Source organism: Hyperoodon ampullatus (genome assembly GCF_949752795.1).
Source record: "Hyperoodon ampullatus genome assembly, chromosome: 15".
In the NCBI taxonomy this organism is placed as follows: Eukaryota; Metazoa; Chordata; class Mammalia; order Artiodactyla; family Ziphiidae; genus Hyperoodon; species Hyperoodon ampullatus.
In genome coordinates this window covers 49,954,873-49,980,254 of record NC_136928.1, presented here as the reverse complement: position 1 = coordinate 49,980,254, position 25,382 = coordinate 49,954,873, and the positions used below count along the sequence as shown (strand labels likewise).

Genomic DNA, 25,382 nt, shown 5'->3' with positions numbered 1-25,382 from the left:
CATGGCTTCTTCATTCCTGGCTTTAAAATGCTTGATTCCACTTTTATTTGGCTAGATCTGTTTTTCAGGTGTTTTGGGTTTTTTAAAAAGAAAGGTTGATGGATATTATAGTCCTTGAATTATTTTATGCTTGATAAGCATATCTGTCTTTTAGCTTTATTCTCGAGCAAATCTTCATTATTACAGTTGCAGCTTTCCTAAACTTTGAGAGTGATGCGCCACTATCTTCTGACATTCAGTGTTAATGAAATGTCTGTTATCACTTTGATTTACTACCGCCCTGTCCTCCCACCTGCCTCCCCATCCCCTCATTCCAGGTAATCTGCTCTGCCTGGATGCCTGAAGAATTCTTCATTCCTGTTCCCTTTCCTTCACCCCTTATCTTTTTCCACTTTCACCTTCCCCCTTTCCTCTGTCTGGCCCCCTCTGGGCCTTGACCTCTTTTTCTTTCCTTCTCTCTTCCCACCCCTTTTCCTTCCTTTCCCCTTCTTTCTATCCACATTCTTTCTCCTGTTAGTTTCTCCATCCACTTTCCTCTGTTTTGAGGTATTTAAAAGTTTAAAATTTTGATTATAAAATACTTGTCATACTAATATAATCAACATTTGTGTGCACACTATAAAGTCCTGTTTGCATACATCCCTCCACAGAATTACATGCTATCCTGAAATTGGTGTTTATTATAATTTTCATGCATTTCATTAATATTAATATTTTCATCATATTTGATTAATATGTGCTATTGGTTATTTCTAAACTTTATAAATAATATTGTCTTAAGTATTTTGATTGCATTTAATTTAATTTAATGATTAACTTAGGGGAGAATCAATATCATTACAACATTGAGTCTTTTTAAAAATTAATTAATTAATTAATTTAACATCTTTATTGGAGTGTAATTGCTTTACAATGTTGTGTTAGTTTCTGCTTTATAACAAAGTGGATCAGCTATACACATACATATATCCCCATATCTCCTCCCTCTCAACATTGAGTCTTTCTATCCATAAATATATTTTTCCTTTTTTTTGTTTCCAATGATTACATTTTTTGGAGGGGAATTTACATAAAATTAACCAATTTAAAGTGTGTTATTCATTGGTATTTAGTACATTTACACTGTTGTGCAACCACTACCAGTTAGTTCTAAAATATTTTCATTACCACCAAAAGAAAACCCATATCCATTAGCAGTTACTTACTTTTCCCAATTTCCCTAGATGCTGGCAACCACTAATCTACTTTTCATCTCTATGGACTTGCCAATTCTTGACATTTTTTATAAATGGAATCATACAATATGTGACCTTTCGTGACTGGCTTCTTTTATGACTCAATAATATTCCATTATATGTATATACTACATTTTGTTTATCTAGTCAGTTGTTGATAGACTTAAAGGTTGTTTCTACTTTTTGGCTATTATGAATAGTACTGCTTTGAACAGTCATGTACAAGTATTTGTTCAGTTCTTTTAGGTATATACCTAGGAGTGAAATTGCTGAGTCATATGGTAATTTTATGTTTAACTTTTTGAGGAATCACTAAACTGTTTTCCATAGTCCCTGCACCATTTATCATTCCCACCAGCAATATATGAGGATTCCAGTTTCTCCACATTCTTGCTAATACTTGTTATTTTCTGTGGTTTTTGTTTGTTTTATTGTTTTAATAGCCATCCTAGTTGGTATAAAGTTGTATTTGATTGTGGTTTTGATTTGCATTTCCCTGGTGTCTAATGATAAGTATCTTTTCATATATTTGTTGATCATTTTATTTTATTTTTAAATTTTATTGATTGCTTTTTGGCTGCGTTGGGTTTTCGTTGCTGTGCACGGGTTTTCTCTAGTTGTGGCGAGCGGGGGCTACTCTTTGTTGTGGTGCATGGGCTTCTTATTGCTGTGGCTTCTCTTGTGGAGCATGGGCTCTAGGTGCATGGGCTTCAGTAGTTGCAGCACGCGGGCTCAGTAGTTGTGGCTCGCAGGCTCTACAGCGCAGGCTCAGTAGTTGTGGCGCACGGGCTTGGTTGCTCCGCGGCATGTGGGATCTTCCCGGACCAGGGCTCGAACCCGTGTCCCCTGCATTGGCAGGAGGATTCTTAACCACTGTGCCACCAGGGAAGTCCCTGTTGATCATTTTATATCTTTGGAGAAATGTCTCTTCAGATCCTTTGCTCATTTTGAAATTGTGTTGTCTTTCTGTTGTTGAGTTGTAAGTGTTCTATTTATATTCTGAATATATTTCTAGTAGATATATATTTCTGAGTTTTCCAGTTGCTAAAAGTTGTTCATAGTGATTGCTTATTATTTTTAAAAGGACTGCTGTATTTGCAGATAGATTTCTTGTTTATTTTTAATATAATTTGTTTGTGCCTCCCTTGACACTTCTTCCTTTCCATAGTTTGTCTGTTTTTTAGAGATCAACTTGTCTAAATCGACCTTTAAAATCCTCTTTTGTATCTTTGGTTTTTTTTTTTCCCATTAATTTCCATTCTTACATATATATTTCATCTATTTTTGGTCTCTTTTCAGCCTCTTTAGTTGAGCGTTCACTATTTTTCCAGCCTTTTCTTTTTTAGTAAGCACTTAAGATTATACTTTTCTTTCAATGTGTTGTTTTAGCTGACTGAATCCTGTACGATTTGAGAGGTACAATTTCTTACTTAGTTTTAAGTCCTTTATTCCATTATCATTTATTTGTTCTTTGGTTGTCATTTGTTTAGAAGTAAGTTTTTAAATTTCCAAGCTTGGTATGTGTCAGTTTCATAAAAATTCTCCGTGTGTGTGGATTATGAGTGCTCCCTAATTTTGGTTGCAGAGTTCTCTATATGTCCATTAGATAAAGCTTTAGTTGTTTTGTTCACATTGTCTGGATACTTGCTAATTTTAATCTGCTGAGTTACTGAGAGAAATGTGGATGTCTTCATAAATTCAGTACATTTTTGCTTCATATGTTTTCAAGGCACAGAGCTGTCATTTTTTGTGTATGTGTGGGCAATTGAACCTTTATCATTCTTAGGGGTATTTAAATAATAGTAATGCTATTATTATGTAATGCTTTTTGCCTCAGATTTATTTTGTCTGATAATAAGAAAGCAGTGCCAGAGTCCTTCTTTTTTGTTTTTCACATGGTATATCTTTTCCCATCCTTTGTGAGTTTTTTTGGTTTAGGTAAAACTTATAGCAGGATTTTATTTATTTTAAAATTTAATTTGAGGGCCTCCCTGGTGGCACAGTGGTTGAGAATCCGCCTGCCAATGCGGGGGACACCGGTTCAAGCCCTGATCCGGGAGGATCCCACGTGCCGTGGAGCAACTAAGCCCGTGTGCCACGACTGCTGAGCCTGTACTCTAGAGCCCACGAGCCACAACTACTGAGCCCGCATGCCACAACTACTGAAGCCCGCACGCCGCAACAAGAGGGGCCACTGTGGTGAGATGCCTGTGCACCTCAGCAAGGAGTAGCCCCCGCTTGCTGCAACTGGAGGGGGCCCGCGGCAGCAACAAAGACCCAACACAGCCAAAATAAATAAATAAAATAAATAAAATTTTTTAAAAAATTTTAATTTGATAGGGACTTCTCTGGTGGTGCATTGGTTAAGAATCTGCCTGGCAGTGGGTTCAATCCCTGGTGTGGGAAGATCCCACATGCCGTGGGGCAACTAGGCCCATGAGCCACAACTGCTGAAGCCTGCATGCCTGGAGCCTGTGCTCTGCAACAAGAGAAGCCAGTGCAGTGAGAAGCCTGTGCACGGCATCGAAGAGTGGCCCAGCTCGCCGCAACTAGAGAAAGCCTGCGCGCAGCAATGAAGACCCAAAGCAGCCAAAAAAAAAAAAAAAAAGTTTAATTTGATAATCTCTTTTTTCAAAGTGGTAATTTGGATTTATTTCTACCAAATTATTTTGTGATTCTTATCGTTCCTGGTTCCCCTTACCTGTTCTTTCTTAATTTTATGTTGATTGGGTTTTAAAAATACCCATTTTCCCTCTTCTTATGCTCCTCCTGTATCCTATCACACATGCACTGGTTTGAAGTTCTTCACAAATTTTTTTTAAAAATGTGTATACATAACTCATCAAAGTCAAAAACATTATCAGCATCTTCTTACTTCTCCCCCAGAACACTAGGACCTTAGAATACCTTAGATCAGATTATATTTCTTCATTACTGGCTGATAATTTAGTTCTATTTTTTATACCCCTTAGATTTCTCTATAGTCAGTGTTAAGATTTGCCCATATGCTTACCATTTTCTTTGCTGTTCATTTCTTCTTCCTGGATATTCTTTAGGAGTTCCTTTATTGGTGGAGGGGAGTCTGTTAGTCAGATTTTGTTTGTTGGAAAATGTCTGTATTTCACCCTTGTTCTTTTTTTTATTGGGGTATAGTTGTTTTTACAATGTTGTGTTAGTTTCTACTGTACAGTGGAGTGAAGTAGAATTGCCTGTGCTATACAGCAGGTTCTTATTAGCTATCTATTTTATACATATTAGTGTATATATGTCAATCCCAATCTCCCAATTCATCCCACCCCCGAACCCCCACTTTCCCCCGCTTGGTGTCACCCTTGTTCTTGAAGGATATTTTATCTGAGTGTACAATTCCATATTGATAGCTGCTTTTCCTTAGTACCTGTAAGGTTGTGTTGCATTGTCTGTTGGCTTGCACTATTGTTGTTTACAAGTTTTGATCCCAGATATTGGTTCCTTTTACTACACTGGGTCCAAAAGTGGATTTCTTTTTTATTTTTCCTATTTGGATTTGCTGTGTTTTCTTTTTTTTTTTTCTTTGCGGTACGTGGGCCTCTCACTATTGCCGCCTCTCCCGTTGCGGAGCACAGGCTCCAGACGCACAGGCCCAGTGGCCATGGCTTACGGGCCCAGCCACTCCGCGGCACACGGGATCCTCCCGGACCGGGGCACGAACCCATGTCCCCTGCATTGGCAGGCAGACTCTCAACCACTGCGCCAACAGGGAAGCCCTGCTGTGTTTTCTTAATAAGAGAACTGAAAATTATTAGTCATTATCTCTTTGACTATTGTGTTTCTTTACTCTTTTTTTCTAAAGCTATGATTAGACATGTGTTAGACTTTTGCATTCTTTTTCTGCCATGTGTCTGTGCTTCTCTCTTTGTGATTATTTCAGATGGTCTAATTCTTCAGCTCTAATATGTTGTTTAACAATCCCATTGGGTTTTTTAAAAATAAATTTATTTATTTTATTTATATTTATTTTTGGCTGTCTTGGGTCTTTGTTGCTGCGCGCAGACTTTCTCTAGTTGTGACGAGCAGGGACTACTCTTCATTGCGGTGCACAGGCTTCTCATTGTGGTGGCTTCTCGTTGCAGAGCATGGGCTCTAGGCAGGTGGGCTTCACTAGTTGCGGCACGTGGGCTCAGTAGTTGTGGTGCAGGCTCTAGAGCACAGGCTCAGTAGTTGTGGCGCACGGGCTTAGTTGCTCCGCGGCATGTGGGATGTTCCTGGGCCAGGGCTCGAACCCATTTCCCCTGCATTGGCAGGCGGATTCTTAACCACTGCCCGACCAGGGAAGCCCGGGTTTTGTTTTTTTTTTTAATGATTATATTTTTCATTTATAGAAGTTGTTTGGTTCATTTCTAAGTCTGCCTAGTCTTTTTTTTTTTTAAGTAGTATCTTGTTCTTTGCTCATTTATTCCATTCCCATTCTTAATATTCCATCTCTAAAATTTCTTGGATTTAAATCTGCTCCGTGTCTTCTTTCTGCTGAGTCTTACCTTTTTTTTTTTTTGACTCTCTTACTCGTGGTGGCTTGTTTCCTTGTCTGTTACGTATGTTTAGATTATGAAGTCTCATTTATCTGGGTTCCTTCTGTGCAAATCATACATCCTCTCAGATAAAATTTGCTTTTGCTTTTTGCCTGATACCCTACAAATGTAATTAACCCAGTAACACATTTAAGTTAATTTCTCAGCCTGTAGCTTTCTACATTTGTTAGGGCAGAGATTTAGCTGTTGAAAAAGAAACCTCAAATAAATAAATAACAGTGGCTTAAACAGGAATAGGGGTTTCATTTTCTATCACGACAGTGTGGGCATAGCAGCACAGGGCTGGCAGGGCAGCCCCACTGTCTCTGCACCCTGTCTCCTCCTTTACTTCTCTAGCATCCTTAGGGTGTTGCCTTCATCTTCAAGGTCTAGGATGGCTTACTACCTTATCTTTATTCCAGCCAATGGGAGAGGACTAAAGGGGAAGAGGAGGACACATTCTGGAAATGGTACACATCATTCCTGCTCACATTCTATTGGTCAGAATTTAGTTACATGCCCACACCAGCTTCAAGCGAAGCTGGAAAATGTAGTCTTTGTTCTTAGTAGCTACTTGTCTCATGAAAAATTGTCAGTTCTGTCACTGTAGAAGGAGGGGATAACGGAAATGGCCACACCCAGCAGCCTTTTTCACTGCTAAGACATACAGCAGACTTTTGAAATCCCAACCCCAGTGAAGGCAGGCTTTTATTTATTTATTTATTTAAAATTAATTTTTATTGGAATATAGTTGATTTCCAGTGTTGTGTTAGTTTCTGCTGTAGAGCAAAGTGAATCAGTTATACATATACATATATCCACTCTTTGTTAGGTTCTTTTCCCATATAGGTCATTACAGAGTACTGAGTAGAGTTTCCTGTGCCAGACAGTAGGTTCTTATTAGTTATCTATTTTATATATAGTAAAGGCTGGCTTTTAGTCACATATTGTCAGAGAGGAGATTCTGCCCCCGCCTTCCCTTTTCCAGGGGCCCAGGCTGATAGAGGCAGGTTTCCCTAATTGTTACCATATCTCATGAAGTAGGTTTTTAACATGGTCCCCCGGCCTTGCTCTATGCTGGGGACTCTCCACTTTGCAGGAGCTCAGACATAGTTTTCCCTAACTCAACTATACATTTATTTGAAAAAGTGCTTATAATATTTTATCTAGTATTTCTAGGATAGTGGAGTTTTTGCTTTTGTTTTTGAAGATTTCTAGTATCTTCCATACTTATTTTCTCCTCTCTAATTACTTTAATCTCTTTCATGTGAATTCTCTCTGATTATATCAAGTCTTTTCTACTATGTCAGTACAGGTAATTTGATTCGACGGTATCTCTCTTCTTTGTTATGTTGTATTTATTTGTATTTTAATGATATTGCTAGGATCTAACTTCCCTTTATTCTTTTTATCATGTTTCTTGATTACATTATCCCGTTTTGGAGTTCTAAGCCTGGGTTTATTTTGTTCCATTTCCTTTGTGTAGGCTGGTGTAATGGGTGTGTGTGTTTCTGGAGCTAGGTGGGTGATAATCTGAAAGATAACTCGTAGAGGTCATTGTATGGTGTTTGTTAGAATACCTCAGTTCTAGGTTAGATCACTTAGTTGGGTGGTATATTTTCTTATCCATTGTTTGGGAGGAGTAAGGCATTACTGAAGGATACTCCATTTGGTGTGTGGCCTAAGAGTGTTTACTAAGAGTTCAGTCATCACTTTCCCTTGCTTCACTGGGGTCTCCCAGCAGCATTTTCAGAATAGTATTCCCCCATCTGCAGAAGGAAAATGTAAGGGCACCCCTCAACTTTCTACTCTCCGGGTTGGGATTATTAGTGAGATTTCTCAGGGTTTTGTTGACTCACCAGAGAATTTCTGGAAGGTGGGAGTGAGGATGAGAACTAAGCCTGGCTCAGCCTCACTTCTCTTTAAGTTTCATTGGAAGAAGGCAGTTCTGCTGTAACACTGTCAATCCACCATTGTAACATTATTTTTTTCCTTGGATTATCATAAGTCTTGGTCCTTGTTTCTAGATCATCTTCATTGTTCGTTTAAATAACTGTATAATATTCTAGTGATGTACGATTGTGCAAATATTGTGATGTTCTGTTATTTCCAGGTCTTGTTGTAACAGATAAATCTGTAGAGATTTTATTCATCCCTGTGTTGTTTGCTTCTGTTGCATTATTTCCTTAGATTGAATTCCCAGGAGTAGAATTGCTATGTCAGAGTATAACAGATATCTCTGAGTCTTGTCTCATATTGCTTTCTCTTTTTTAAAGGTTATAACAACTTAGATTCTCACCAGAAATGAATGAGTATACTAATTTCACTATAGCCTCATTAGTATTTCGTGATAGGTTTTTTCCTTTTTCTTAAAAAAAAAATAGCTATAGAATAATACCTTAAGGTTGCTTAAATATTCATGTGTTTTGGGCTTCCCTGGTGACGCAGTGGTTGAGAGTTCGCCTGCCGATGCAGGGGACATGGGTTCGTGCCCCGGTCCGGGAAGATTCCACATGCCGCAGAACGGCTGTGCCCGTGAGCCATGGCCGCTGAGCCTGCGCATCTGGAGCCTGTGCTCCGCAACGGGAGAGGCCACAACAGTGAGAGGCCTGCATAACGCAAAAAAAAAAAAAAAAAAAAAAAAATTCATGTGTTTTATTATTATGGAGCTTTAGCAGTTTTCTGTGGCTTTAGTTTACTACTTATTTTCTCATCTGTGAGTTGTGTGTTTTTATGCCTGCTCATTTAATGACTTGATGTTTTTCTCATACATGCAAACAAGTGCTGTTTTATAAAAGAAAATGTCAACCTTTACATTTTTATATTTTGCAAAGCTATTTTTATAAATCTTTTGCCTTTTAAAAAATTAGGTTTATTTAAAATTTTAGTATATTATATAATTAAATCTTGTGTTGGTTTAAATTGAGAAAGTTATTTGATAAACGTTTTATTCTCTTTTTTGCTAGCTTTCTGTATTGTGATTTTATTTCCTTATTGTGGTGTTCAATTTTGGTATGTGAAGAAGGTGTGCTCTGATTAAGTGGATAGTAATGGGAGGAATTTATATCAATCTCACTTACTGAATTTTTAAAAATCTTGTTTTAGAAAACTGACTCATATTTTTACATAAAATTAGGTCTTTTCAATAGTTCTTAATGTCTATAAGGATAGGATTAATTCTTTTTAAAAAATATTCTTTCATAATTTTGTCTGTTCAAGTTTTAGTCGTTTTGTTTCAAAAAGGGATTTCAAGGTCTAACTTTTCGAGATTCCTAAGATGGATCCTTGATTTGGGCAAAAACTACACATTCTGTTACAGTCTTTAAACATTGCTTAGGGAAAAATATAAATAAAAATAATGAATACTGTTAGGGACAAAATTATCATCAGCACTATGTTTCATATGAATAATTTTTCTATATCTAGAGATCTAAGCTCCTAATAAACAGAGCTCTTTATATCTGTTAATGTATACAAACTCCTTATAGTTGTGACTGAATAACTTATGGATAGTGAATCATTTAACTCAAAACATTAGTGAATTTTAAATTAAATAAGAAAAATACTTTCATGACTTCCATCTTTACCCATCATTGATAAAATTTAGCTACTCTTTGTTCTGTCTCTAGGTGGAAAACCATGAATTCCTTGTAAAACCTTCATTTGATCCTAACTTGAGTGAATTAAGAGAAATAATGGATGACTTAGAAAAGAAGATGCAGTCAACATTAATGAGTGCAGCTAGAGATCTAGGTAAGAATGGGTTCTTGGAGGTTTGAATAATTCTTTTGTCTACATAGTGTCCACACTGGAGCCAGAATTGCTTTCCTAGAAGACACAATTGATCATGCCACTTCCTTGTTTAAAGTGCCAGCCCCCTTTTCTACTGAATAAAATTACAGTCACATAAAGTTTACATACAGGGTTCTTTACATCTGGAGCCTGGCCTCCCCTTCAGATTCTTCTCTTACTAATTTCCCTAATCCCAGGATGACCCCACGTTCCTGCCAGACAAATCATCCTACATGCCCTTGCATCATGTCTTTTAAATAAGACCTGTTTTAAATGTCACCACCTCTATAAGCCTAATTCTACTAGGAACAGTTCATTGATTTGCCTTTGGGGTTCCCAAGCACTTCATTAATGTCAACTTAAAAAAATTACTAGATTTAAATTCTCTAGATTATCAGTTCCCTAATAAGTCTCACACTGTTTTGTTCTCTTTTGCTCTGAATTTATAAACCTCTTTGTTCTGAGCATCTCTCACATGTATGTTGAGCAGATAAATCTTAGCATATCAGAAGAGCCCTCAGAGCAGTAATACTCTTGTATATGCCCATATCAACATATATAAAATTTTTTACAAATTTCCTTGGAGAGTCCTTATATGAACTAGATCCTAGATTTAAGACTCTTTGCCTTGAAGGATACTGAAATTTACCCTCCTCATTTCATAGATCTCTCCATGTTCTCTCTATGTCTCTTTGCTCCCTGGTCAAGTGACGTCTGTCTTTAGTTGTTTGCTGCTTCTGACATTCCATAGTCATGCTTTAGCAAATAAGTTTGTAGATGCTATCTCTCTCTTCTGGTTTAGGGTCTAAAGATCACAATGATGAATGAGATTATGAGGACAGGACAAACATAAAAACTCAAAAATCTTAGGTGCATAAAGTCTAGCTGATTGATCATTGCTTGTTTTGTGAAGCTTCCTACACTTAACACAAAGTATATGTCCTAATTTTTCTAGGGCTTCATTGTCAGAGTCTCACGTTTTTGTTTGGAAAGTATATTTGTTTTCTTTAATTACACTCTATATTAGTTCCAGAGAAATGCTTTGGTTAACTAGAGGACGCTCAGCAGAACTTCTCAAGGACAATGACCATTTCTTACCTACCCTCATGCCCACAGCATCTTAGAACGTGTGCGCTACCCACTGCTGGTGCTCTGCAGCCTTGGTTGGGTTTACCTAGAAAGGCCTCCACATCAGAAGCTAACATTAATAAGGGGATTTAAATATTTTCATGTAGTTTTTTGAGTGAAGTAGGATGTGCATCTTTCCCAGTTGGATAATATTAATAATTTCCGGTATGCTGTCATGTAATAAAAGTGTATTTTTCACTATTTAGATTTAAGTATTTTAAACACTTACGTTGAAAATGGCTGTAGATATCTATGACATACTTTTTGTTTTTTTCCTGATCATGAAGGCTTGGATCCTGGCAGACAGATAAAACTGGATTCCAGCACACAATTTGGATATTATTTTCGCGTAACATGCAAGGAAGAAAAAGTCCTTCGTAATAATAAAAATTTCAGTACAGTAGATATCCAGAAGAATGGTGTTAAATTTACCAACAGGTTTGTAAGCCTATGTTAAATTAAGTCTTTACTAGTCCCATGAAACTATTCTCTGATGAAATGTGAATGTTCTATGATAAGGAAGTTTTACCGTATTTATTGTTAATTGATATAAGGCATAAGATAAGATTGAAGCTTTTTTTTCCCTTACAAGAGGTTGGTCAGATATCCCAACACCACTTGTTAAATAATTCATTTTTTCCTCATTGACTGAAATGGCACTTTGGGTCTATTTTTAAGATTATTCTTTCATGTATGTCTCTTACCATCCTTTTATCAGTGTGAAATGCATTATATTACATTTATTTTATGTTTCCATATCTATTAGAGTTAGTTCCCCTTCATATCTCTGTTATTTTCACATTTATTTTTTCTGAGAAAACTTTGTTATTCTTGATCAATTAAATTCTGGTATATCAGTTGGATGTATCATTTAGTTTAGGGAGATGTCTACCAGCCTTAATAAGGCCATTCATTAGACAACAGCTTTAAAAAGAAAGAAAATGCGTTCCATGTTAAAAAACCTTACCAGTTTTTTTCTGCGTTTTCTCTTGCTGATGTTCGGAAGTTCCTGAGGCAGATTATTCATGGGTGAAAAAAGAATTATTTAAAAATAAATCTTCTGTGACTGGTAGAGTGAGGGCATTTATCCTTTCTCTTCTGTATTGTTCTAGAACTTATGGCCAGCCTTACTCCCACCCTCCTGAATATTCTTAGTATTTACAGCTAACTTTTGTATATATGATCCTCTTTTATCCATTTATTTAGTAAGTGTTTTGAGTATCTGTTATATGTAGACATTATTCTAGGTGTTCAGACAACCTAGTAATGAGAACAGTCGGTCTGTTTAGTTTGTTTCTCATAACAACTCTCTGAGATAAATAGGACAGGTTACAGTTCTCTCACTTTTTAGATGGAGAAACTGAAACTCCAGTTCCCCAGGATTGGACAGCTAGTAACAATAGATACTCAAACCTGGATCTTCTGTTGCCAAATTTATTAGTTGCTGCTTCTCAATCACACTATATCCCTGATTCAAGAAATTTATATATGTTATAACTAACCACTGGGTGACTGGAAGATGATTATAACACCTCAAAATTTCTGTCTTATCTAAGCCAAAATATATATAAAGTTTGAACTGACCACAGTGGTTCCAAAAGTTGTGAAAAATTCATTCGTTCATTCATTCATTGCTTGTTGTCAACAGATTGCTTGCTGTGGATCTGACTCAGATCATATAATTGTCTTTAAAAACCTCCAGTGTCTGTCATCCAGAAAAATGTTAAATCTTTACTATAACCTGTACAATCTGATTCCTGTCCACCTCTTCTTTTCTCTCTGTCAGCTCTTCCCGTCACACAGCAGTCTCACTTTTATAATGTCTTTGCTTCTTTCTTTTCTTCCTTTAATTCTTTCCAGTTGCCTGTTTCATAGTCTTTTTGTGCCAATGTACTGTTCTCGAGCTGTATATGCATGTTATGGCATTGGCTGGTTGCATCATGTTCACAATTATTGCCTTGATTGACTAATACTCTCCTTCTGATAAGTACTTCCCCCTCTTTCTCGTATCCTCTGTGACCCCCTCATCTTGTCTTTTTGTTTTTAATTTCATTCCCTTCCTTTGATACCAGTGAATATCTTTTCTCTATTCTCATCTCCAGCAATTTTTATTTCAACCTTTAATTTTCATTTACTCTTCAAATTGCTCAGTAAGATTGTTTTCAAAACATTTACCTTACTTCGACAACTTTCAGTATCAAAGACCGTTTCCTACAGTGATGAGAGAAACTGTGTGGGTGTGTGTGTGTTATTTATTTTTTAATCGAAGTATAGCTCATTTACAATATTATATTAGTTTCAGGAATACAGCGTAGTGATTCAGTATTTTTATAGTTTATACTCCATTAAAAGTTATTATGAGATAATGGCTGTAATTCCCTGTGCTGCACAATATATCCTTGTTGCCTTATCTATTTTATACGTAGTAGTTTCTATCTCTTAATCCTATATCCCTAATTTCCCCCTCTCCCCACTGGTAACCACTAGCTTGTTTTCTGTATCTGTGTCTGTTTCTGTTTTGCTGTATACATTCATTTGTTTTATTTTTTAGGTTCCATTTAAATATTTTAGAAAAGGTCACAGACCAGAATTTTACTCAAGGGAATAATTGTTATAGCAAGAATACTATTGGTGCCAGTGGGCCATTCCAAACAGCATAAATGTTAATACACTGAATTCCAGCCACATCCGCCCCTAATCTAATGAGTTGCCCATTTTCTACTGATATTTCGATTTTAATTGTTTTGATGCTTTATAGGATAATACTCTGGATATATTTTATATAGTGCACATTATCTCCAGTAGATGTTTTAATATTTTTAATAATACCATTATCTTGATTTGCAGTAAATTATCTTCTCTCAATGAAGAGTATACCAAAAATAAAACCGAATATGAGGAAGCCCAGGATGCCATTGTTAAAGAAATTGTCAATATTTCTTCAGGTAAATTTAATAGAACCAATACATTAAATGTTGAAGGTTTGTGGCAACCCTACCTTGTCAAATGATGGTTAGCATTTTTTAGCAATAAAGTATTTTTTAATTTAAGGTATATACTTTTTTGTTATTGCACACTTATAGACTACAGTATAGTGTAAACGTAACTTTTATGTGCACTGTGAAACCAGAACATTTGTGTGTTGCTTTATTCTGATATTCCCTTTATTGCGGTGGTCTGGAACTGAACCTGCAATATCTCTGTTGAAAAAAATGTTTAACCTGGGGCTTCCCTGGTGGCGCAGTGGTTGAGAGTCCGCCTGCCGATGCAGGGGACACGGGTTCGTGCCCCGGTCCGGGAAGATCCCACATGCCGCGGAGCGGCTGGGTCCGTGAGCCATGGCCGCTGAGCCTGCGCATCCGGAGCCTGTGCTTCGCAACGGGAGAGGCCACAACAGTGAGAGGCCCGCGTACCTCAAAAAGAAAAAAAAAAAAAAAGAAAAAAATTGTTTAACCTGAATAGTAACAAGAAGAAAAAAAATTGGATAAATTTAGATTGTGGGACATACTTTTTAACGCCTGCACTCTTTAAAAATGTCAGTGTCATGGAAGCAAAGAAGGAATGGGCAGGTTCTGTTCCAGATAAAAGGATACTTAAAGTGACAGAACAGTCAAAGGCAGAGGATGATCCTTGATTGGATCCAGTACTAGGGGTTGGAATTGGGGACTAGCTATAAAGGACACTATTGGGACAAATTGGCAAAGTTTAATATGAGATAATATGGTATTGGTGTCACATTTCTTGGGTGTGTATAGTGATTAAGTAGGAAAATGTCCTTGTTCTCAGGTTATGTGTGCTGGATTATTTAGGGGTAGTAAGTCATTTAAAAAGTATAAGCATGTATAATTCTGTAAATTGTTTTACTATTATGAATTTTTATAGTAAATCAGAAAGAAACATAAAACTTTTAAAGGGTTTTAGTATACTTTATATATTTGTGTTGAGATGAATGAGATTCGTAAAGATTACATTTTTGCTTGGTGGTATCAGATTGCTGTAGCATGGTAATCTTCTAGTTGAATTAAGTTCCTAGCCTAGATTGCATTTGTAAGGACCCTAAAAAACACTACATATATTCAAACTGGGAGTCTTCCCCCAAAATAATATTAACTACTATTCATTAAGTACCTAGTAGGTTAAAGCTGCTAGATTTTAACATTTAAATTGAAGGTTTTTGGGCTTCCCTGGTGGCGCAGTGGTTGCGAGTCCGCCTGCCGATGCAGGGGACGCGGGTTCGTGCCCCGGTCTGGGAGGATCCCGCATGCCGCGGAGCGGCTGGGCCCGTGAGCCATGGCCGCTGAGCCTGCGTGTCCGGAGCCTGTGCTCCGCAACGGGAGAGGCCACAGCAGTGAGAAGCCCGCGTACCGAAAAATAAATAAATAAATAAATAAATAAATAAATAAATAAATAAATAAATTGAAGGTTTTGTATTTGGAGTCACCTTGAATTTAAATGAAACCTCTTCTTGGTCTAATATACACATTATAAACTATCTTTATTAAAAATGTAATAGATCATTTTTGTAATTATCTTGCTCTTAAACCAGAAAAGGTGATGCTCTGAAGAGCCAGGTGTTGTGAGATACCAAATATAGACTCTTGATTAAGAGGCTTTTGGTTTTCTTTTATTATAAACCTATTCTTGTTGGTATGTTAGAAATTTTATGAGTTAAAGTAATTATGTAAGTACTCCACTAATATTTAAGTAATTCTCACAGGTTCCTATTGCTATATGGTACGGTAGTATGATGAACTCTCCCCCCCCCCTTTTTTTTAATATGTTAGGTAAAACAGGAATAAATTTAAAAGTGGTGAAACAGTAAGAATTATTTGTTTTGGGCCATTCATAAGTTAATTTTTATTTTCAAAAAATATTTTATCACTTTTATGGGGAACAAGGGAATCAGAGATTAGTCAGATTTTCTGCCATTTGATTAAACTCATAATGTTGTATTTTTCTAAAATTAAACAGTGTTCTCTTGATTGTCTTTTGAAGCTTTTGACACATTGATGTCCATGTGATAGTTCCGTGTGACCCATGTGTCTATTATACCAGCCCCTCCGACCTATTAAAATTTTAGAATCTATTCTGAAAATTTTGACCATTTTTGTTGCCTAATCATGCTTTGCCTAGCATGTGTCAGGGACTGTTTAATGTATGTAATAGCTTTTAGTTTTACTGCTCTAGCGGAGTGGAATCTTGTTGAAAGTGTTTTAAGAGACAATTATGGAACTAAATTTATGCTAAAATTTAACTGCATGGGAAAAAAACCTCAAGTAACAATCTTGACAGTCACATTATATCTTATTACCTTGTGTTTGCAGGTTTCTTAGGATAATTGTGAAATGCCATCCTGGTTTCAGACTCTTAAAATTTGGAAATGTGCTTCACATATCTCTGCACCCTGCTTTTCTTACCTTATCAATATATCATGAAAGCTTTTCCATAGAAGCTTTTTCTTGTTAGCTTTTTTTTTTAACCTACCTCATTTCCTTATATAAGCAGCTATGCACTCTTTTTTTTTTTTGAGAACAGTCCATTTATTTTGTAGAACATTTCTCAGTTTGAGTTTGTCTGATGTTTGCTCATGATTGTTTTCAGGTGATACAGTTTTGTCTGGAATACACAGACGTTACCGTTGTCTGTGGATTCATATTAAGGGGCACATGATGTCTTTTGCCGTATCATTGGTGATGTTAACTTTTGCTGCGTGCGGGTTTCTCTAGTTGCCGTGAGCTGGGGGCTACTCTTCGTTGCAGTGTGCAGCCTTCTCGTTGTGGTGGCTTCTCTTGTTGTAGAGCATGGGCTCTAGGCACGCCGCCTTCCGTAGTTGTGGAACATGGGCTTAGTTGCTCTGTTGCATGTGGGATCTTCCTGGACCAGGGATTGAATGGTGTCCCAGCATTGGCAGGCGGCTTCCTAACCACTGCACCACCAGGGAAGTCCAGGCAGCTATGCACTTTTATATTTTAATGGATCTTGGTAAGGGAGGGCATCATACTCTATTTTTGAAATCTGTTCATAGTAAGGGAAAATGTGACAACACATTTTAACCTCATGTTAAGTTTTAGGTGTTCCTTTCATGTTTAGTTATGGCAAACCTCTGTTAGTTTTTAAAAATTATATAAACTAGGAAATGGTTTTTGAATTCCCAAATGGAGGAGGGTTGAATTTACTCTTACAGCTACTTATATGTATTTTTTCTTATCCAATATTCCTGTGTACCTTTTCTGTTTTTATATAGGCTATGTAGAACCGATGCAGACACTAAATGATGTGTTAGCTCAGCTAGATGCTGTTGTCAGCTTTGCTCATGTGTCCAATGGAGCACCTGTTCCATATGTACGGCCGGTCATTTTGGAGAAAGGACAAGGGAGAATTATACTGAAAGCATCCAGACATGCTTGTGTTGAAGTTCAAGATGAAGTTGCATTTATTCCTAATGATGTTCACTTTGAAAAAGATAAACAGATGTTCCACATCATTACTGGTAAAAAACTTAGTTTATGGGCTTTTTGCGGGTCATTTTTCCCATTTATTATGTTGGAGTGGAAATATATTTTAAGTTGATGAAGAAAATCCTAGTCCTTGATGTTAGGAAAAGAACATTGTTCATTCTAGTTAGTAGTATATTAATAATATGTGAATGAATGAATGAACGAATGAACGAATGAATGAAGATATGTGAACAGAATGAAACCCCTGTTCCAGGAGTTCAGTGCATTTAAAAATGAACATCTCTTCATCCTCCAAGCTTACCTTTGGGCCAAACCTTTCAATAGTGAGGTCATTGAAAGTCAAGCAGAATTTGGTGCTGGAATGACCTCAGCTTAGGGTAGCAATTCTTTAAAAGACATGATACTATAGTCATGTGAAACTCGAAAAAAGTAGACTTGTGTATAGACTAAGGTAGCTTGTCTCAAACTAAAGGGTTTTGAGAGATCTTAACGAGATTCTAGAAAATAAAAGTGTTAGGGTGCAGGGATGATAGGAGTCTTTGGGCAAATGTGTTTGGGAAGCAGTCAGTGATTGTATTTTATTTCCCCAAATGGATTTTCAACTTGTTCATATAATCTAACACCATTAATTGGTAAATTGCACATTTTCCAAAAGTAGGGTCATGTCTTTGGGTTTTAGTGTGGAATTTACTTGATTTGAAGGATTTGATCATACTGATTCATTCTCTGATAGATGCATTTATTAATGAATTACAGTGTTTAGTTAATTAATCAGTTAGGCCTGTACTGCTTTTCTGAATGTCATAAAATTATCCTGCAGGCAGCTTTGTGAGCTGTGGGGAAGTGGTCTGTATGTTCTTTCTAGACCATAGTCAAATTATAGGTAAGATATATTTTTCATGAGTCCTCTTGAAGAAGGGTACAGCATAGGTTTGTCTGAAGAGAAAATAGCATCGTTTCAGGGACTAGTATAAGGCAGGAACTTTGTTCATGCCTTTGGGCAGCCTGTGGTCTGCTTCTTGTATGTCATATCACATGACCTAGGTAATTAGTAACCAATGTGCAATTTAGGAGTAATATTTAATTTATTAGTAGCACAAATAAGTTAATAATCTTGCTTGTTGATATCATGTTTTGTAGGTCCCAACATGGGAGGTAAATCAACATATATTCGCCAGACTGGGGTGGTAGTTCTCATGGCCCAGATTGGGTGTTTTGTGCCATGTGAGTCAGCAGAAGTGTCCATGGTGGACTGCATCTTGGCCCGGGTAGGGGCTGGTGACAGTCAGTTGAAAGGAGTCTCCACATTCATGGCTGAAATGTTAGAAACTGCTTCTATTCTCAGGTGAGTTCATTTCCCAGTCTCCTGAAAATGGAAATGGATATGGATGTCTCTGTCCTTTGAAAAGTAAATTTGCAGGTTCATCTATAAAACATCTGTGATCTTTTATCTAGTTTAATAGTTTTCCTGTGAGCTTTATGCACTTTATATTATCTTAAAAGGGTGATTGGCGATAGTTGTGGAAAGCTTCTTTGATTTTTAATGTTGTCTTCTTAAGGTTTCTGGTAGTTGTTCACCTTATGAATCTCCCCACTGCCATGCTTTTGCTTACGCTGTTCACGCTACCCGGAATGGTCCTTCCCTGCTGTTTACCCAAGCAAGTCCTTTCTAATCTTTATAGGCCCGTAATGACAGAAATTCTACTTCTCTGATGACTTTCCTTGTCACATGTGCCGAAGGTCATGGGTGTTTCTTCTAACTCTTTGACATGCCTGTAATTTATTAGCTTTTAATTTTAGAGTTTATGAAATCTCTTGTCTTTATTTCATTTTTAGGAGCTTCTTTGAAGACAGGGAGGCTATGCCTTCTATTTCTTGGAGTCTTCTAAAGTACTTTGCATATAGTAGTAGCTCCTTAATAAATTATGCTTTGATTATCGTTTGTGGGGAATTATAAAAGCAATACAAATGTTCAGTAATTAGTCAATAAGTTAATATGCATAACTTAAAAAATTAAAGAAATAAGCAAAAGGTGTCAGTGGCATTTCATGGAGAAGGAAAGAAATGACCAATAAGCACATGAAGAACTGTCAAATTCTCTAATTAAAAAAAAAGTTCCCCTCCTTTCACTTGGTTAAAGAGAAAATAAAATGCTAATATCTGGTGTTGGTAGGGCTGTGGCAGGCACACAGATTCACATGACCACCAGCCGTGTATGTGAGTGTTCGTGTCACCACACCCTTGTCCCATCTTCTTGTGGTATTATTTTTTTTAATCTTGACTGATTTCATTGTTAAGAAATGAATGATAGCTGCTTTATTTGGAAATTCTTAGATTACAGCTAATGAGATTGGTAATTTAAAAAATATTTATTCACCATTTGTTTCCTTTTATGTCAATTGTTTGTTCATGTCCATGCCCATTTTCTTACTGAAATTTAGTGCTTTTCATTGACCTTATTGAATTTTTGTATATATTAAGATAATCTGTTACATTTGTGGCACATCTTTCCCGTTGTATTGCCTTAATTTTGTTGTTTGCATTACCACATGCTATATCATGGGAAATTTTCATGTAATTATGTGTTTCAGGTCTGCAACCAAAGATTCTTTAATAATCATAGATGAATTGGGAAGAGGAACCTCTACCTATGACGGATTTGGGTTAGCATGGGCTATATCAGAGTACATTGCAACAAGGATCCGTGCTTTTTGCATGTTTGCAACCCATTTTCATGAACTTACTGCCTTGGCCAATCAGATACCAACTGTTAATAATCTACATGTCACAGCACTAACTACTGAAGAGACCTTAACTATGCTTTATCAGGTGAAGAAAGGTGAGTGCATACCACTGGTGTACTGTAAATTAGGTGTTCCTATCCTTGGAATCATTAGTAATTGCCTTATTCTGCATTAGGATGAATTACTGATGTTTTTACAGAACACATTTACCTCTTAATTTACAGTCTGGGGACAGGGACGTGGTATGTTATCTACATTTCTTTTTTTTTTTTTTGGCGGTACACGGGCCTCTCACTGTTGTGGCCTCTCCCGTTGCGGAACACAGGCTCCAGATGCGCAGGCTCAGCGGCCATGGCTCACGGGCCCAGCCGCTCCGCGGCATGTGGGATCTTCCCAGACTGGGGCACGAACCCGGACTCTCAACCACTGCGCCACCAGGGAAGCCCTATCTATATTTCTGTGTGTCACAGTAGAACCAGTCATTTTAAAAAGGTCACAGAAAGAATGATCTGCACTTTGGAACATCGTCACAGGGGTTTTGTTCTACCTCCCATGACAGCATGTTTTCTTGTCAAATTAGCTACTTGATAGTAACAATAAGCTTTGAAGTTCTGAGGCTCTAGCTGTTACTGTTTAATTGTCATAATTATCTGATTATATTTTTAAGAATGTGTTATATAACAGGTTCATTTAAAGCTGGGGTTTCCAGAAACCTTGAAATTTTTAGTAGTTATCAAGTAAGGAATGACTTATTTGTTGGCATTTCATCCTTTGAGAAAAGTTTGTCATTAGTGGACCTGGCAGCTCATCAGATGACTGCGTTGATAAGATTAACATACTGTAAAGTTTTTATTGCTTTAACATTTCACCAATCATCAGAATAGCTTTTTCAGATGGCTCTCTGATTTTCCATGAATACATTTTTCTGCATCAGTTGGTTGCACATAAATGAGATTATTTTTGATTCTTTGTTGCTAATGCTTCTTAGGAATCCTTCTGAGTTACTGTTTGCATTGTTGTTGTTGATAGAGAATATAGATACTCTTGGTTGGACATGGCATTTAGCATGAAGTTGAGGTTTTGCTTTTAAAAGGTGTTTTGTGTGATAAAGAAATGGGTTCAGGGCTTCCCTGGTGGCGCAGTGGTTGAGAGTCCGCCTGCCAATGCGGGGGGCACAGGTTCGTGCCCTGGTCCGGGAGGATCCCACATGCCGCGGAGCGGCTGGGCCCATGGGCCATGGCCGCTGAGCCTGTGCGTCCGGAGCCTGTGCTCCACAACGGGAGAGGTCACAACAGTGAGAGGCCCGCGTACCGCAAAAAAAAAAAAAAAAAAAAAGAAATGGGTTCAAAGTATTAAAAAAGACGAGGTGAAGTTTGGAGAAGATAGGAACAGGTTCCTCCTTCACTGTGGATGTTTATCAAACACTTGCTTCTATTTTATTTTTGTTTCTCTAAGCTGTGCAAAATATCCAGCTCCAGAATGCATGGGATACATAACTAGGCTAAAGGAAAATTTACGGTTGAGGCGAAAATGGGAGCTCCATGATAACACTGTGAGCATCACTGGTATTTAACATTTGGAAGGAACGTCTTAAGTCAGTTTATTTTCTGCAAATGTGGGTGAAGTTAACATACCTAGTCTAAAAATTTACTAGACTAGATTTGGGTCAAAAATTTCATTGTCATTTGAAATACATTTTGAATTAAATACTCCTCCTAATTAGTGATACTTTACATTTATCTTTTTTTTTCCACAGTACTTTAGTTCCTCCCTCATGAAATGCGAAAACCTCAGAGATATTGTGTTGATTAATTTTTCTTCCGATTCAGATATTTGTCTAGGCTTTTGAGGACTATCTGTCAAGGCTTTTCTCTGCTATTTTTATTTTTCCTACTACATTTGTCGAGGATAAAATACAGCACTGTGCCAAGTCATAATCACTTTTCACTGGAGGCTTAATTAAAATTTCTTTAAGTTACTCTGAAACATTTGGCTAATGTATTTGAAATAATACAAAATTAAGTTTCCTAATGACAAAGTGAGAAAGTAAGTTCCATTTGCATAAATTGCTGTCTTCCTACGCTGCCCCTCACACTCCTCAAATTTCTTACAGGTGTCTGTGATCAGAGTTTTGGGATTCACGTTGCCGAGCTTGCTAATTTCCCCAGGCATGTAATAGAGTGTGCTAAACAAAAAGCCCTGGAACTAGAGGAGTTTCAGAATATTGGTAAACCACAGGAATATGATGAAATGGAACCAGCAGCAAAGAGGTGCTATCTGGAAAGAGAGGTTTGTCAAATTATTTTTGTAGTTATTTTTTTCCTATATGATTCTAATGTTTACTTATTGATCATTCATTATTGGTTTCCACTTACATTTCTTTGCACGGTAAAGAATCCATCTGTATCATTTCGGTTTCACCACTGCACGCATCTGCACAATTGAAAGATAGCACTTCAAGTACCAGATTTCAAAAGTAGGAGGATAGGAATATTAGTGTAGGTTAAAATACATAATTCAAAGGAGTTATAGAGGTCCATGCACATCTTTGATTACTTGTAAACAAATAGATCGAGTTCAGTTAAATTACATATTTACTCAGTGCTTAGCTAAGATGATGAAGAAATGAACACAGTTCCTGCCCTCCAGTTGTTTAGAAACTAGTCAGGGAGGTAGTAATAGTGAGCATGTCATGGAGAATTATGACAAATGTTTACTCAGGAAAGCTCTCTGTGGGCAGGATGTTTCAGTTCTTGTGGGAGCAGTGGATCTTAAGTTAGGCCTTCTGAGTGGTGGGTGAAATTTAGATGTTCACACAGAAAGGTATAAGCATATGCCCAGTGAATTTTTTAAAAATTAAAGGATTATTAGTTTTCTGTAATAACAAAAATAAAAGAATCTTAATTTACATCTAGGTCCTGGCAGCATTTACTGTGATTATGCATTGTGACAACTTCTTGTCACATTGTTAGCATTTACCTGGTGAATTTTTTGTTGTTCTTACTTGAAGGATAGATGATGTTACAATAATAGATGATGAGTATGGTTTTGGGGCTTAAAAGATAAGGTTTTATCTGTTGTACCTATACAAGCAGGAGATATGTATTATAACTTGTTAATAGTTTTAAGTAGGGAAGGTTGCCATCCTGGATATGAAACGGTCTTGGTATCAGCCCCACAGCTATCCATGATCCAGGATTAGGTAGGCTCCTTTATGTAAATGATCCCCAATTAGAATAGAAGTCATATACTTTTGATAATATTAATTACAATGAATTTTTTAAAAATTTTAAGCTAAGGGAGACATATAACACAGAATTATCGATGTTACTCAATCTAGATTTTATTTTTTGGGAAAAAGAGGCACTTGTTATTTAATAGAGATGTGTTTCTTCTCTATCTTATCATTTGGATTATCTACTTTCACCTCTAAGGTACATATTACTAACTGGCTCCCTGGTAAAAAGCAGACTTTTCAGTTCAGCTTCACATGCAGTAATAAACATTATATCCTTTGCCAGGCACTGTTCTTAGCACTTTATACTCTTTAACTCTTTAATTCTCACAACAGCCCTCTGTGGTTGGTAATATTATTGTCCCCATTTTACGGATGAGGAATGTGTGTTAAGGAATTAGCCCACGGGTCACATAGCAAGTAATAACCACGTTCTTTAGAATGGCGATAACTAGGCAGTAAAATAAACAAAGAAGAAACATCCCATGTGTGTATGAGTATTAAATTTTCAGTGACTGTTTATACCTTATAGTATTTGTAAACCTTGAGTTCTTTTCCCCCCAGAAGGTTAAGTTTACATATCAGTTATAAAAGCTGAGGGATTTGGGAACTACTAAAATATTCAGTTTCTTTGGCATTAGCAGCTGAAAATATATTTATAAATATCCTTTTAATGACTTGCTATGAAGAAATACAGTCAACTAAGGCCTTTGGTATAAATTCTAGATGGTGCACACTTAAAACTTAAAGAATGTTGTTTAAATATTGGGTGGAGTGTTTAGATTGAAATTATAATGGGACAATTCATTACTATTTAATGTGACTTTTAGAAAAGTCATTTTAAAGACTAATGAAACGTTCACATGTTTTTCAGCAAGGTGAAAAAATTATTCAAGAGTTTTTATCCAAGGTGAAGCAAGTGCCCTTTACTGAAATGTCAGAAGAAAACATCATAATGAAGTTAAAACAGCTGAAAGCTGAGGTGATAGCAAAGAATAATCATTTTGTAAATGAAATAATTTCAAGAATAAAGGTAACTACATGAGTAAATTCCACTAATGGAATGAAGATAGTATTGATAAGCTATTGTCTGTAATGCTTTTGTACTGTTCTATATTAACCCTTTTTCCATAGTGTTAGCAATTGATGTCCATGGGATATCAAGTTAATAAAATATTTAGTATACTTTGCTCTACCTGAGTATATTTTCAAAGATCTTTATTTTGAAAAATGAGAGCTGTAACTGAGGAATACTTAAATGGACATGGGCAATAGTAGGCAATATGTTGAATTTTATAAATAAAATCACGTAGTTTTTAGAATTTGATATGTGTTGTATTTCTTTGTGATAAGACTTTTACACATATTCCCGAATGGTATGGAAGAAACAAGTAGCCCAGAGACTTTGTAAAAAAGTAAGGGATCTTAAAGCTAGAAGGAAGCGTGGAACCCATTTCCAGTGATTTCCCCACAGTGTCCATCTGTTGGCACGAGCCAGGTTGGCTGCATATGCGTTAGTCAAGGAACTTATTATAAATCCAGGGTCCTAGTGTGATCCTCCAGCCCATCTGCCATTCTCCCACCCCCAGTTTGTAATGAGATTTAGAAATCTGTGTTTTAACAAAATCTTTCAGATTGCGAACGCTGATTTAGTCTACTTTTATTTTACAGGGAGATGGAGAGGTTAAGAGTGTAGTGGCTGGTCCTGCTGAATATGGAAGGAAAAGGATAGCCTTTTTAATAAATGGTGATGGGATGATAGGGTATTCATATAGGAACAAAACGAGATTGGATCCCTATTCCATATCGTATAGAAAAATCAACTCCAGTGAATTTTTTACCTAAATGTACAAAGCAACACTACCAAGATTTTAGTGTTTGTAGTCCTGTAGAAAATAAAATAGGGAAATACTTTTATGACTATAAAAATATAGGAAATATGAAGTTGGCTTTGGGAAAGATAGTTCTTAAGTCACAAACACCATCCATAACGTTTGACACACTTAGCAATATTGAAATTAGGAACTTATTTTCATAAAAAGGCATCACAAAGTTCTAAGAGTACAGTTGACCCTTGAACAGCGAGCAGTCTGGGGCACTGACCCCCTGTGCAGTCGAAAATCCACATATAACTTTACAGTCCCTTCATATCCACAGCTCTGCATCTATAGATTCAAACAACAGTGGATCATGTAGTGTTGCAGTATGTATTGAAAAAAATCCAAGTATAAATCGACCCACAG

General features: G+C 36.8%; 1 protein-coding gene across 2 annotated transcripts in view; it reads left to right on the top strand.

Annotated features, from left to right (window-relative positions):
• MSH2 (mutS homolog 2) overlaps positions 1–24,184 on the top strand; it is a gene marked incomplete at both ends in the record, with an annotated part of 74,771 nt that extends 50,587 nt beyond the window's left edge. For both annotated transcript variants that reach the window (XM_079721353.1, XM_079721352.1), the window contains 8 exons: positions 9,412–9,535; positions 10,990–11,140; positions 13,550–13,647; positions 16,947–17,192; positions 18,301–18,505; positions 19,752–19,999; positions 22,018–22,193; positions 24,014–24,184. In XM_079721353.1, coding sequence (XP_079577479.1) covers positions 9,412–9,535; positions 10,990–11,140; positions 13,550–13,647; positions 16,947–17,192; positions 18,301–18,505; positions 19,752–19,999; positions 22,018–22,193; positions 24,014–24,184 — 1,419 coding nt within the window. The remainder of the gene's footprint in view (positions 1–9,411; positions 9,536–10,989; positions 11,141–13,549; positions 13,648–16,946; positions 17,193–18,300; positions 18,506–19,751; positions 20,000–22,017; positions 22,194–24,013) is intronic.
• Positions 24,185–25,382: the final 1,198 nt, after the last annotated feature.